Source organism: Sinohyriopsis cumingii, unplaced genomic scaffold (assembly GCF_028554795.1).
Source record: "Sinohyriopsis cumingii isolate HCF-2022 unplaced genomic scaffold, ASM2855479v2 utg001311l, whole genome shotgun sequence".
Lineage (NCBI taxonomy): Eukaryota > Metazoa > Mollusca > Bivalvia > Unionida > Unionidae > Sinohyriopsis > Sinohyriopsis cumingii.
Genome location: NW_028315981.1, coordinates 443,919 through 460,007, shown reverse-complemented (window position 1 = coordinate 460,007; position 16,089 = coordinate 443,919). Strand labels below are relative to the sequence as shown.

The 16,089-nt window shown below is 32.8% G+C and overlaps 1 protein-coding gene across 1 annotated transcript in view; it reads left to right on the top strand.

The window, feature by feature from the left end:
• LOC149772646 (uncharacterized) overlaps window positions 1–16,089 on the top strand; it is a 130,463-nt gene that overhangs the window by 22,247 nt on the left and 92,127 nt on the right. Inside the window, exons 7-12 of the mRNA XM_089947527.1 lie at window positions 1,349–1,510; window positions 4,433–4,677; window positions 8,882–9,089; window positions 12,234–12,376; window positions 13,497–13,719; window positions 14,972–15,112. Coding sequence (XP_089803653.1) covers window positions 1,349–1,510; window positions 4,433–4,677; window positions 8,882–9,089; window positions 12,234–12,376; window positions 13,497–13,719; window positions 14,972–15,112 — 1,122 coding nt within the window. The remainder of the gene's footprint in view (window positions 1–1,348; window positions 1,511–4,432; window positions 4,678–8,881; window positions 9,090–12,233; window positions 12,377–13,496; window positions 13,720–14,971; window positions 15,113–16,089) is intronic.

Genomic DNA, 16,089 nt, shown 5'->3' with positions numbered 1-16,089 from the left:
TCAATTCTTTATAGAATGTAGGCAGAATGAGATGCATTTCCCTCTCTCAAAAAAAAACAAAAATTGGATCTATTTTTTAATTTTTATTTAATAAATTAAATAACTGACAATTTTTTTTACTTCTCCTGGCAGTAGATTGTCACTGAAACAAATATATGACAATTCTTTCAAAAACTTAATGCCAGAAGTTAATATGACAAGATTTACAGAGACTTTTATTTTATGGTTCATACATTGTTGGTAAATAGCATTTGCAAGTACTTGACATCAAATATCTTGCTGTATTAAGTTAGTCTGTAAAAAAACTTTGCAATCAGCAATTATTACTATCTATTTTACAGGATTTGACTAAATGAAATTCTTTAATCAGTCTTCCATTCCCTGACAAAATGACTGCATAGCTAATTGAGTGTACAATCACTTAAAGAATTTCCTTTGTACAAAAAATCTCAATTGTTTCTCTAACATGTATAATATTTGTAAAAAATTAAAACATTTTTTGAAATAATTTAGTTTATTTTGAAATATATTAATAATGTTCATATTCAATTTAATCAGGGAGAAATATTGGAATAATATATTTTATTTTTGAATCAGCTAAGTACAAGTAATTCAAGTTCTTAGCATTTTGCAACACTTAAAATGTATATTATTTAACTCAAGAGCATTATCAGATGCTATAAATAAAAGCTAGATTACCGGTAACATCTTTTAATTTGACAGTGTAGTTTCTTATACAGAGCATGATCTAGTCACAACATATATTCTTCAACATTTCAGGATCTCCTGCAGAACTGCCAACTTTCAACTTTCACAACTGATTATTGCAAGCTTGCACATGCTTACATCAAGTAGTTTAGATTTTGCAAGCTTGCAGACTTGGAAAAATTCCTTCTGCAACTTTGCGCAAGCTTGTGTAAGCACCCTTACTAGCTTGTGTAACCTCAGCTAGCTTGTCATAAGCTTGCTGCAAGCTTGTGGTAAGCATGCATTTTGGTTTGAGATGAATTACTGTGAGTTGATATTACTAAATATTTCTGAAAATTTTGAAGTGTATTGTCACCAAAAATTAAACAAGACTTGAACATTTCTAATTGGGATTTTGGGAATTCTGTCCAATTTCATCAGCAACTATTTGACCTAAATACAGCACCAGTAAATTTAGAGAACACTTACAGACCGTCAAGTGGGTAATTTTATATTTGTGATGTAAATGGAAAGAAGAGTCAGTAAAGAATGAATGGAAAACAGCTGCAGAGCGAGTTTTTTAAAATCCTGGATATTTTTTTACCAGATGAAAAGCTATATATCTATTTTTATTACATATCTTTATTTTGTTTCTGTCAAGGTTATGGAAATGTCAAGATATCCGGTAATGATACATCAGCACAAGTATTTTTGACATCAAATTCTGTGACAAGATATCAAAGAACAGTGTATGTTGATGCCTTCATTGACTCTGCAAATTCAAGTGGTATCTTGGTCTCTGTTTCCATGAATATAACCGTGGGTAAGACTTTTGTGCCCATCTCCTAACTTTCTTAGATTTTCAGCCAAATTTAGCATATACAGTCAAACCCACTTATATTGAGCTCAGTTATCTCTAGAACACGTTTATGTTGAGCATTTTGGTCTGGTTCTGAAAAAATCCTCTTTTGGTTATGCTAATTTGTTTCTGCTTATCTCAACCCCTGTTAAGTCAATAACTTTGTTATGTCGGGCATAAGTTTTGGTCCGAAGTAACATGTGGACCTGCTTCTTTCAATGAAATGATTCAAAAGCGCTTACATTGTTATACATATCGTTAACACCGGAGACACGTTCCACAAACAGTTTGATTTTTTTAATACATTCAGTCATCTCACTGTAGCTTCATCATCCACATGTACATAATAAGAAAATTCTTCTCAAGCAATGCCAGTGGAGTCCGCAGGCTCATTCTCATCAGCCATCGATTCAAGACATTTCTGATTGAAGCAATGAAATCTATGAGTGTTGCATTTTCCATAGTTATTGGTAATTGGAACAAATTTATTTTGTTGCACAAGTTTTGTATTCTACATGCATTACTCTATTCTGGAATTTGGGCATGTTTTAAAATAGTAAAATTTTTACTTTGGCTTAATTAAAAAAAATAAAAACTTGGTGATAGGTTTTCATTTCCCCATGAGAAGTCTCTTTCCCTTGGTAGCCTCATTAAAAAGTTCATGTTTGTTGTCTCAGGTACTGAGCAGTCCAAAATCTAGACCAGTTAAAGTACATGTAGCACATAAATGTTGTAACAACTAAACAGCTGGACAATGCATGTAGTGGTTAATTCTTTGTTTACACGTGTTGGTCGACAATGGATTATACTGTTCATAAAAAGAGACTACCATTTTTTTAATCAGTAATATTATGTATTTATTCAGTGTCCAAAAATCACTGACTTGGATATTTTTAAATTTAAAGAGCTTAATAATAAATGTAAGTAATTTAGAGCACACATGTACATCTGAATGGCTATTTGAATGGGAAAAAAATCGATCTTTTCTTTTAGCCATTAAAATGTATTAGGTGAGGTCAGATGGTTATTAATGTTTTTTTATTCTTCTTCAAATTCTGATTCTGTCTTGGGACCATAAAGTTTGACATAACAATACATTACAGTTTATCAGTTTACATTAAATAATATCTTTATTTAGATTCATGGCAGCTATAGGTACATGTATATCCTATTTCTTTCCTGTCTGCAAAGACACAAGCAAATCCATTTTGCTGACATAGGGGTGTCAAGTTTAGATAAGTTCTTTTTTTTTTTTAGGGGGGAAGGTTATTTTATTTACTGAGGAATATTATATTTGCTTACTGCAAAATATACATTGACCATGGAATTACCAGAGAAAATAGAATACCTTTGTTTCAGGGTGCACATCGATGTACACATTGTCAGCACTGTTCATTTTGTATTGTCTGTAATGTACAGCTGGAGTGTGAATTCTGTTAAAAAGTTATGAAATCATGACACATTTTATTAAAGTAAAACTGTATACAAATATAGCAATTATTAATCTTAAAACTACGATCTGTTTCTCAGCAACATTCCAGTAAACCTAAGAGTAAGAAACAGGAATAAAGGTCAAGGACATTTTTTAAATGACATTACCTATTTCTATGAACTTTGGTGTCTTGGGACTCGGTTATGTTGATGATTTTTTTTTTACATACCTGATGTAATCGAGATAACTGGATTTGACTGTACCCTAACATGGATACCACATTGAATTTGCAAAATTGAATTTATTATTCTATGATATAATTTATAGGAGTTTTGGTCCCTGATTGTGTTTTACTGACTTTAGGTTTTTCAGCATTACATTACAAAGAATTATTGGATTAAAACCAAATTTGCCAAGCAGCTTCATGTTAATTTGATCTTGAAATGGTTTCATTTTCATCATTCCACAGTATCATTTAAAAAAGTTATGGCCTCAGATTTCTTGTCCTCCTAACTTTGGTTCAGCAGCAGGATTGATGTATTTCAACCAAATTTATTGTGCACTTTATGATAAGATGAGTTTGAACAAGTGCGATATCCAGGTTCCACGTATGGGGAGTTATGGCCCTTGAGTGTTATTCTCTTGACTGAAGTTTCTGAATACAATATCTTCTGTTCAAGGGCATGTCAATCAAACTGTTATGTAAATGGGTCCATTTGTGATGCACCCATTTCTAATAGCGTCAGCTAATTTGGTTGATTTTAATTGTGTCCTGTGGAAAACCAAATATACTTTTAAACCTGTAAATAAATTTGTCTATGTAAATTGATGAAAATGACCTCTTAAGGAAGTGGTTGCATAAAATAGAGGCTTTTTTCTGCAGTAATTCATTGTGGGTAACTTACAAAGGTTGCTGTTAAAGACAGGTGGTTGCCAAATCTAGTGTGCTCTAAAGCAAGTTTGTGACTCAGGATAAAGTGGCTTCATAAAGCAGATCACTTGTACGACTCCCATGAACAGGGTCATTTAGAGAGATCACTAGTTTTGCGTATGTTTCGTTAGCAGCTAAAGTAATTCACTTTATATTATGTCCATGATATTTAATTTTCATAGAAAGGGAGAGTACATTGTGCTGTTATTTAACTGGTGACTTGTACAGTCTTAATAATGCCATAACTGATATTATAAGGGAAATAATGATTCATATGTTATTTGCATGCCACCTTCATTTCTATGTACTGATATGTACTATCTCTGTTACTCTCTCTTTCTCTCTCTCAGCCATACAGTCACTTAATGACTGTATTCCAAACCATCCATCCACCTGCTGATCGAACAATTGATCTATCTGTTTTAATATAGTGACTGCCTCCCAATCTTATGAATCTCTAGTTTGACACTTGCTAGCTACCTACCTATCAACCTGACTCCCTCATATCGCCCTTAAATTTCAGCTGATTTGAAGCCGAAGTGCAGCTCACAGAATCTGACTGCTGTTTCCTTCAGTGAAAATGCTTCATTAAGGTTATGCTCAGATGTAGCATACACCTGCCAAAATAATTTGTCATCCAGTATGACATGCAGTGATCTTAACGCCACCACTTTCTTCAATCTGTCCTGTGTCAATGATGCTAATGGTGTACTTTCCTTGAAAGTTTGCACTGCACATTCACTAGGTGGACGTGTTGGTAACTTCACGGTAAGTTTTCATAAGCCCTAAATAAACTATGATCATTGTTGCTACACTAATTAGGATGGATTTCTGGTAATTTTTTTAATCAAACTTGGTATGTACAATTTTTTTTAAAGAATATACTTCAAGATCCAAGGTTATTTTAATGTCATAATGCTGATATTTTTTACCACTGTCAAGAGTGTGCTTCTGATCATATGTTGATAAAATTGGGTATGCTAAGCTGTAATCACCTACATTTATGTTGAGTTTGATTATCTGTTTTCATAGATTAGTGGGTTTTGCTGGTATCTGGAATGGCAGAGCTGATTACTATCTTTAATTGAGCATTTCTTAACAGATTTTGAACAAACTTGGAATGTAAGCTTTAATCATCAAAATATAAGATTAGTTTGATCAGCTGACATCTATGTATGTGAATAAGATGACCTGGCATCAAATAGACTGAATTTGTGTCCATTTTATAGTCTGTATCTCTGATCAGAATTAGAATGTAAACTATATATTTAACATGTTTAAGATGTAGAATTTTATTTCAGGTGAGCAAAATAAATGGTTTAGTTACCTGGACTATGATTGGTGTATCTCTAAGAATGGTCAATATCTCTGCATTAAAGAGGCAGCTTATATGTCTGATAATGAGTGTAAAGTGTGCATGCAGACAAATTCATTGAATGACTTATTGACACTTACTAAATGAACTCATCACCTAGATTCCAGTAGATTTATATTTCTGCAGACTTAGTAGATACAGTTATAGATAAGATTACAAAGTTATTAGCCATTTAAAATAGAGATATATGTTTGGGAAAATAAAAAAAAAAGTCTGCTACATTTAACAGTTATCAGATGAACAATATGATACCCACTTAGGCTTCTTGTTTTGGTAAATTCTATAATTCTGCTGAACATACCTTGTTTAGTCAGGAAATGTTGATGGAGTTTTTCATGTTTTAACCATAATAAAGTTTACTGATTGTATTGCACTTGCACTGTGTAGGGTGTTGCTAAGTGTAGTTTAGTGACCTAAGCTTATAAAATTCCACACTTCTTATATCACACTTCCAGTATGAAAGTAGAATGCAGTTACACTTGACTTCACAGGGTGGAGTGGGCAGTTTGATGATTACATTTTACACATTTCTCTTTCCTGTACAGCTGGAATCTAGAAATGTTATCACTATATTATGATGACAGGGTTTTTCACTCTTATGATCTGGGTTTCACAGATTTCCAGATTTTACTCTTTGGTTTTGCATTCCTATGGAAATCTCTGTGATTGTTTTGATTATATGTCCATGCCTCACACTTCCACAGGGTCTGGTTGACCCATGTCAAAACCTTACCGTCAAGCCAATCACAGTCTTAACACATTGTAGTTCTGACCTGAATAATGGATACACCTATAACACCTGGACATTTTAAAGTGTAGTGGCAGTAAATCAGGAAATTTCATAGATATGAGAATGGAAAAGACAATTTACATACTTCTTACAGTTTGTTCATACCGGAAGTTTGCTTCAAATTTAGATTGGAGCCAATTGAGAGCTCAGTTGGTTGAGCATATGACTTACAATTAAGGGTCATGGATTCAGTACCCTGCCATGCCAATCTGGGTCAGTTGCCTATGTGTGTCCTTGAGAAAGGCACTTAGCATACAATTTACAATCTAAGAGTCATGGATTCATTACTCTGCCATGCCGATCTGGGTCAGCTGCCTATGTGTGTCCTTGAGAAAGGTACTCAGCATGTGACTTACAGTTAAGAGTTATGGATTCGGTACCCTGCCATGCCAGTCTGGTTCAGCTGCCTATGTGTGTCCTTGAGAAAGGTACTTAGCATATGACTTACAATTAAGGGCAATGGATTCAGTATCCTGCCATGCCAATCTGGGTCGTCTGCCTATGTGTGTCCTTGAGAAAGGTACTTAGCATATGACTAACAATTAAGGGTCATGGATTCAGTACCCTGCCATGCCAATCTGGGTCAGCTGCCTATGTGTGTCCTTGAGAAAGGTACTTAGCATATGACTTACAATTAAGGGTCATGGATTCAATACCCTGCCATGCCAATCTGGGTCAGCTGCCTATGTGTGTCCTTGATAAAGGCACTTAGCTCCCATTTCCTCAGCATTGTTCAAAAATGTGTTGAAAGAATCAACCAGCAGCCCCTAATTTAGTAAACTTCCTCAACTCTCAGTGGTTTTTGTTAATTACCTTTTGTATCTTTACTCGGGGATTGAGGGAGGAGTTTGTTTGTTACACAGCATGAATGTAAATATCTGGTAATATGTCTTTAATGTTTGTTTAATTATGGGCAAAGACAGATTTGTAAACTCACTGTGACTGAATGAACAAAAGTGGTTTCTGCACAATAACTTTAATTTACTTCTACATCAGAAACCTGGACTAAAATTTTGTATGTGGCTTTGCTCTTGGAGTAAGGTAGAAGCTTATTGATTTTGGTGTCAGAAAGGCAACAGTCAAATTCACTGATTGAAATATGAAAAATAGTTTCTACGCAAATTTTAGTTCTTGACCATATATTTTACCATATATGTTTCCAAGAACTGTGGATTGTTTTTAGAATGAAGTCTTTTGATCTTTAGGTCAGATTTTTGCAATATAACTTGAGTTCTGGAACCTTGACCAAAGTTTGTAGAGAGCTTGTATGTAATGTATGGAAAATACCTTTTCAGTTGGGAGTAAAAAAAACTGGAAGATTATTGTAATTCTGTGTTGATGACAAATGGGATTACAAAATGACCTTTGTTTTAGAGTAGGTTCCTTGCCAGACTTTATGGATGGCTTGCACTTAGGTAATAAGAAACCTGTTGATCTTTGGGTTAAAAATTCAAGAAATTCTAATAAGAAAACAATATAAGGTTTTTGCATATTATGTTTAATTTAAGACTGCTTATCTAGACCAAAGGTAAAGGTCATTGTGCCTGGTTATTGCTGTTAAGCACAGGGCTAACATATAATGAACTACTTAAGGTAGGCATTCTCTTTATTCAAGATGTTATTGTAATGAACTATATTTGTATTACTTGTTTATCACATAGTTGGTAAACTTTATATACTTTTTGATAAGTCAACATGCTAACATATCACTTTCTTTGAATCTGACTAGGCCATGACATTTTTGCACATTATGCTCATTATTGATTTGCTTTGACCATGGTAACAGTCTCAACTTCTGGAACCATCTTTTTTGAAACTTACTATCAACATTATGGTGGCCCTCTTTCCAATCAAATGTGAAATGAGCACTGAGAAAAACGGTCAGCTATCACGAAACCTACTACAGTGGTTATGTATCTCAGAATATGGCCAATGTCATTGCAGCCATCCCCAGGACAAGCATGGTTTAAATGTCAACGTAAATAGGAGTAAATAATCTCACTCTCTTATGACAAAAATGTTGACAAATTTGAGTCTCCTATGAACTGAAAGATATTCAACTAGAGCTTTCTTCCAAATCAAATAAATACATTTATATGCAATCACAAAACATTAAATCTTGAGTCACCATATTCACGGAAATACCATTATATTTTACATTTGGTAAAATTTCCAGTAATCATCCCATCGTGTAAATCTCCAACAACTGGAATGCTACTTTTTTTTTCTGCAATATCCAGTACTGCATCTATGCTGAATGTTCACAGTAGAGTGGACAAAAATGTTTTTTGGAAATGTTGCAATCAAACTCCATTTATCTGGTGTATGAACTACTCCAGCAGGCCTGACTATGTGACATCAAAAAGGAAGTACCATTGAAGATCATGTGTTGAAAAATGTATCAAATGTTCCTTTGATTTGGAAGTACAGTTGCTCTTGTTTTATAATGTGTAAAAACTATTACTTTTAAATGTTACTGTTATAATTTGTATTGACTGCATTATTGATTCAGTTCACATCTTGGACTATTTTATCACCTACAAGAATATATTGAAATGCCAAAACTCATCTGTTCTTTGTCTAAACTCTTTCCACTTAAAAAAGACTATGTGATAAACAGATTCTCAAATGGTTGAAAATTAAGTTGTGAAACTTGTAAAATAATTTCCAAAGCTCACAGAAGCTGTAAAGTATCAACTTGTGTCATAAATTCAGCATTAATTAATTGCTCATTTTGTGTTCCTCTATTTGTTTGTGCATTTTTTCTAATTGAAACTAGTGTCTATTTTAATATCCACTGTTTGAAGGTGACTGCTGTTGTGGAAAATGACCATGGAAGATCTAGCGTCTTAAGCATACCAGTGATGGTTACCAATATTAATGATGCTCCACTCATTGTTGTTGGAACCAATGTATTTGCTGTAGATGAGAATGTATCATTAAACTCTACAATATTCAGTGTGAATGTTACGGATGAAGACTTACCATTCGGTGATATACTGACATCTTCCATTAGTAAGTAGTATGAGGAGTTTTTTTATTTTATCATTTGTTTCTTTGTATGCTACTGCCATATTTATGAAGGGTATTATAGTGTTTTTGCCCATGTCCATACATCATCTCACATCATAATCATCAAAAGCCAGCATGTCCATACATCCTGTCACATCTGTCCATCACACCCCAGCATGTCCTTCAATCCCCATCATGCCTGTTTTTTTGTTGCTGATGCTGTCTTCACTTATGAACTTTTTGAAGTATGTCATAGAGTGAAGCCACATTTGGTATAAGTTCGTGTATAACAGTCCCGTGTTAACCCGCCCCTGGATATGTCACAGACCTGCTGATAATGCAGGGGTAGGCATGGATTCTATTTTTTTTAAATCTAGAAAATGCCAAAAGAATTTATCCTTATTGTTAAATGTGAAAAAAAGCTGTGCTCAAAATTGGTAAATGTAACACTGATATATTGTTCACTTTATCGTCGAAAATGGTGGTTACTTCCATAAATAAATTCTCAGCTTATAATAAGAAAAATATTTTGTTGCATTTTCTTTACAGAAGAAGATTTAAATACACTGTAAATAGTAATATGTAATAAAATTTCAATCAGTGAAAACGATTCTAATGTCTAATGATGGCAACACTTTAAGAAATAAATAAGGATGAATTAAGATTTGTCAAGTGTACATTGTTTTAATTTATTAAGTCATTTATTTTAATTTGGATTCAGTGTGATCATCATAGATGCAATTTCCCTCTTGTATTCAAATTTAAAATTAAAAATCAAATTAATTTATACCAAAAAGTGAACAATTTCATTGGCTAAATCTGTTTATATACATTTATTTGCAACTTGATTATACTGTAATGACTGCAAGTCTTGGGACATGAAAAATAAAAAGATTTGACCCAAAATTTATATGGATTTAAAAATTATAGCATGTTTGGTGTTCCAGCACTTAGAGACATTTAAAAAACAAAACAAAAATCGTGTCATTGTCAAGACAACATTGGCAAGCTTGCCATACTGCACGCAGCAGTTACCAGCTTTTGTTCATTTACCATGTTAATAAACTGTTAACCAATTTCTACTAATGAATTATGTCATTTAATTTTAGTTTGTGGTTAATGAGAACCAATTGTGTTCAGATTTTCTAATTCTTAAATACCATATTTTTGGTGCTTTTATTTGTTATTGTCACAAATCCTTGTTGGAACATCTGGTTCCACCATTTATAATGTGGGTCACTTTTATTACTCCAGTGAACTATGTTATCAAGAATGAGTACTCTTTTTAGCTCTATGAGAGTTATAACTTCTGTTGTGTTTTCTGCTCTTTAAAACATTAACAAGAAAAGAGTGAAGACAACAAGTTTTGTAAAATTTGACAAATAATTTATTTCTCTAGAAAAGCAAGGTAAAAATCAGAAAAAGAACTTATGGTTCTATGAATCAATTCCAAAAATAATCGAAGAATAAAAAAAATTAGAAGTCGTAGTAATAAAAAGGCCTTAATGAATCTGAATTGGAGTCCTGATAAAAAATCAAAGATGGAGGATGATGACATGTGCAATAGTCGGTGTTATCCTGATGTGTCAACATTTCTTTGTTGTACCACAGAAAATAATATTCCAGTTTTAAATTCCGAATAAAGTTTCCATAAATGTATTTGTCCTAGAATTCTTTATGAGCGCTTAAATATTTCCAGAGAAAAGAAATAATAATTCCATACTATAGAATTTCAACTCAAACTGGTCACAACAAAACACCTTTAAGTATCAGTGGTTTAATGCCCAACTGAGTAAATTCTCTATGGAGAAAGGTTTTATGCTAATTTAAGATGAAAAACAGATTCCCGTATGAATGTCACATAATCATGTTTCTAGAACCACATAGAAGCTCTTTACATGCCCAACATCACATACTCCCAGTATGGCCTCGACTAAAAGCAATAATTTTTACTCTGGGAAAGAAAAAAAAAATAATAATAAAAAAAGTTGTTTACTTCAACTCACTGATTTCTGAATCAAGGTCAGGAACTAGGTCATCATTAGATACAAAGTTTCTATTTTTAGTATTTACAAAAAAACAGTCAGGTCAAACTAATTTCTGGAAAATGTCGAATCCAGTAAATAAAATTACATTACAATTAAAACTAACAAACAAACAGTTAAATTAAATCAAAATATAAATTAAGTCAAATATGCTCAACACTTCCATGAACAAGAGTTTTTATTGCTCTGGTGAACATTAATTTAGTTCTAAGAGAGCTTTTATTATGCCCATGAACAGTAATGTAAGGAATGAGTAAGGTTTTAAGCTTAAAGAGAGTTTTTATTACTATCATGAACCATGTTATCAAGAATTATTACTGTTTCGGTGTTCAAAGAGCTTTTATTATTCCCATGAACAGCATTATAAATAATGAGTACTGTTTTAGCTCTAAGAGAGTTTGTATTACTCCCATGAACAGTTATCATGAATGAGTATTGGTTTTACTCTAAGAGAGTTTGTATTACTCCCATGAACAGTTATCAAGAATGTTTAGCTCTATGAGAGCTTATATTATTCACATGAACAGTTTAACCATTATCAAGAATGAGTACTGTGTTTTGTTCTTAGAAAGCTTTTGTGTTAAACACATGCTCACCTGGTGGGCTATTGGAGAAAGAAAGAAACCCATAACATCTCAGCATAAATTTTGTAGCCTACAGAGGACTTTATAAGTAACCTTTAATTTTAGAACTTCTCATTTTCTTTGTTAAAGGTCAGTGATAATTTGTTTTTGTTAGTGAAATACCATCAGAGGTAATAAAATATTATGACAATATTTAGGATCAGATCTTGATATGATGTTAATGGAATTCATTGTATTGGTAGCCCAGATTCATCATTCTGATATGTCCCAGGCTTTCAGGTATAACTAGATTGTATCTTCTATAATACATTCAGTCAGCTGGTCAATAAGTCAGCAGAGTAAAATCTAATTTTTTTTTTCATTGTTTAGATAATTTTGATGCACAACTTTGAACTTCTCAAATGCATTTATAAAAAAAAACATTGTATTACAGTTGACACTCATTTGTGAGTTTTTTCCTTTTTTTGAGGCTACTGTCTAACGAAACTGAAAGTTCATGTGTTTGATGTATATTGCAGATTCAACAGATATTTCTGTTACTCTGCCCTTCAGAATAGTGCAGCATGGAGGAGACATTGTGAGTAAAACTGTAGTCTTTGACATCCAGGTGATTCAAGCCCTGAATGCTTCTAAGCAACAGGTTTACAATTTGACCATAAGGGTAAGTCATCATCATAACTATCATTGTTATTATCTTTCCATTTTAGGCATGTAGCAAGATGTATCCCTGTTTTGTCAGCAAGTGTAATCACAACAGCCTTCATATACAGAATTCAAGTTACAGTGTTTTTAAAAGTAATGTTTCACAGGAGAGACCAAGAGTTCTTTTGAAGAAGTTATTTTTTTTTTTAATTTTATTTTTGTTGTTGAAAAGTATCCATGTTTCTGCTCTATTGTGTTTCCACTTTGTGATTTGAAAACCATTACTTACACAAGTTTCCATACTATGACTTGAGCTGTGGACTATAGGACACTACATATATCATATTAAGTAGTATACAGACTGAGAGTTTAGATCATTGGGCACAACATGAATCATATTAAATAGTATACAAATTGATTTATGGACCATATGGTACAATATGTCACATATTAAGTAGTATACAAATTGAGAGTTTTGATTGTTGGGCACAACATGAAGCATATAAATTAGGATACAAAACTGAGTTGTGTACCATATGATACAACATATAGCATACTAAGTAGTATACAAGTTGAGTTATGGACCATATGATACAACATACAGCAAATTAAGTAGTATAGCAGTTGAGTTATGAACTATTGGATACAGCATATGGGATATTAAGTAGTATACAAATTGAGTTATGGTCCATAGGGTACAATATATAGAATATTAAATAGTATACAAATTGAGTTATGGATGACACTACATATAGCATATTAAATAGTATACAAATTGAGAGTTTGTATTATTGGGCAAAACATGAAGCATATTAAATAAGTAGTATAACAATTGAGTTATGGACCATACGATACTACATATAGCATATTAAGTAGTATACAAATTGAGAATTATGGATCATAGGGTACTTTCAGAAAAAGCCTGTCTATGAGTGAGGAACCAGAAGATGATGTTGTCTCTAGATGACTTTGTCATTATTGTTGTATTTGTTTAATGTTGGAAGTGGTGGGGCTTAGTGATGATCACTAACACAATCTTAAGGCAAGTTAAATATTTGACTAAGAAGATGTAAAACTCTATATATTATTTTATTTAAAAAAATAATTAAAAATGTTGTATGTAATATTTGTATTTGCAGGTACAAGACAAAGCAGGTCTGTTCAGCACAACACATTTAACTGTCAATGTGAATGATGTCAATCAGCCACCCATTTGTCCGTCTTCAGTCTCAATAAGAGGAAATATTACTACCCCAACAGGGACAATACTGGGAACTGTACAGTGTGATGATGTGGATGTCAACCCAGGGTTTAAATCTATTATATACACAATATCCACTGGAGAACCACAAGTAGTGAAAGGTAAAAAAAAAACAAAAGAAAAAAAATACCTGGAACTACCTGTATTATATGTACATGTTTGTTTGTGTTGTATTTGAAAGGAACAAGTTGAGAAAGAAGGAAAGCATGCATGCCTAACCATTTTTTTTTAATGAGGTTATCTTATTTCCTGAGCATGCATTTCAATGAAAAAGTGTTCAACAACTCTTTTTCCAAGAAGATATATAATTAAACATTGCAAAGCTAAGATTATAAGACCAAATATATAACCAACTTCTATTCACAACATGGTATTTTGCTTTGTACATAGACATTATAGCAATGGTGAAACTGGGAAATGTATAAAATAAAAGCATTACTGCATATATGGTAATCTCAGCCTGAGATTTTTTTGGCCTAGAAATCATTCCGCTCTTGAACTTTGACCAATATTAATTAGATTACTTCTGAAAGCTTGTTTCAGATTGGTTAAGAATGGAAATCTCAGTTTCAATTTCAGACTTAGTCCAGTTTTATGACTTCCGGGCCTGTTGTTCTGATTGTATGTAACTATTATACAGAATAAAGTTCATTAGCTCACATGATGCTATATAATAGAAAATGAGCTAATTAGAAAATCATTTTGTGGAAATGGTAGCGGATATCAAGATAACAGAAGGATAAAGAAAATTTGTGAGGAAAGCTAATGTTTATGGTTATTTTGGGAGACTTGCAATAATAAAACTGGATATTCAGTCGATGGGAGGAATGGATGCATAACAAAGAAACCATAGTCACTGTGCAAAGCTTTGCAGGGATTTGAAGTAAGATACAATAATTATAATGACATTTTGTTCCTTTCAATGAAAATTTCAGTTTTGAATAGGCTGCTTAGCTTCTGTGGAGTAAACATACTAAGGATTACTAATAACCATCCTCAAGGATCTCTCTGAGATGTGCTAAGTCTGTTTGCAAGAAGAGTCTAACAGATGCATTTAAGCTAAGTTTGTTTTTTAATGCCCTGATCAAAACATTCTTCACTGCAAATGATCCGCATGTGTCCAAATTCACTTGTATGTGAATCACATTAAGTTTTTGAAATGAGATTCCAATTATATATCTCATCTGCTTAAATGGAATGCAGAGTCATCTTAACACTGTCCATACAGGACTGCACTCCACCAAACCATTGATTCATTTTGAGACCCTTGTGTAAGCATCATGAATGTTTCAATGCATGGGTTTATATTAATTAAACAAAATATCGATATCTAATTTAACTTTTATTTTGCAGATACATTAAGTGTCATTTCAAATGGAAGCATTATTCTGCTAGGCAACATGAGAAACATTGAGAACATATCTTCTTTTAAAATTGAAGCCAGTGATAATGGAGGATTGAAGACCAATGTTACTGTGAATATTATCATAAACAGTGAGTATATTATTACTTTCAACTCTGATGAATGGCTTTTTAAAAAGTTCTTGTCCAACCATTTCATGAAATTACTTACATAATATAATTAATATGTTACGTGAGGTTATAGCAGCTATTTCTTAGATTACATTGAATGCAATATTTACTTCACATCCTGTGGACGTTATTGGTGGTGCTCTGCACTTTCATATTTTGCAGAGGGTTAGAATTTTGAAGAAAAATAATTTCCCCAAGTGTCCCCACTGGTTATACTGGATACTTAAAAAAGATCTTGTATGTCTGAGGTATGGTTCATAGAACCTTTAATTCCCTTTATTTTGGAATGTGACTGATGGATTGGATATGGGTTATATAGTATGCAGCATGGCCTTACTCCAGATGTGCACCTTGCAAAAAAGTGCTAGCTCCACTTAGTTATTTTCACTTCCTGGACATCAGAGGTAAATTGTACAAAAAAGAGCCAATAACTTTTTTTTACATTTTTTATATTTGGTAATTCATTCATTTGCTCTTTCAGAAGCAGGTATTGTCTAGTTGGCCAAAATTTATTTTTCCCTTTGTCATAGATACTAAAGATAGTGTACTTCAGACTAATTCTGGCTGATTCTTTTTAGCACAAGGGATCAGTCATTTTAGTTAGCAGTGTGCTTAGATCATGTACAGTTTCCATAAGTACAATATCCAAAGAAATGTCAGCCACATTACATCAAAGTAGCCTATAGGTATGCCAACATTCTCTCCAGTGTGTATGTTTCAAATGCAAACAACTTCACTTTACATACGTCACTCTCTTAAAAGTACAAAATTACTGGTTAGCATCCCCATTTTAAACAGTAGTTTCAGAACCCAGATTATGACGGTAGTCTTGATTAGCCAGACTCTTGTGTAGATTTTTGAAAGTTTTGCATTATGAGGGTCTTGTTAAAAATGTCAGAATTGTTCCTTCCAAAAGTATTATGAGGTTTTCTCCAAAA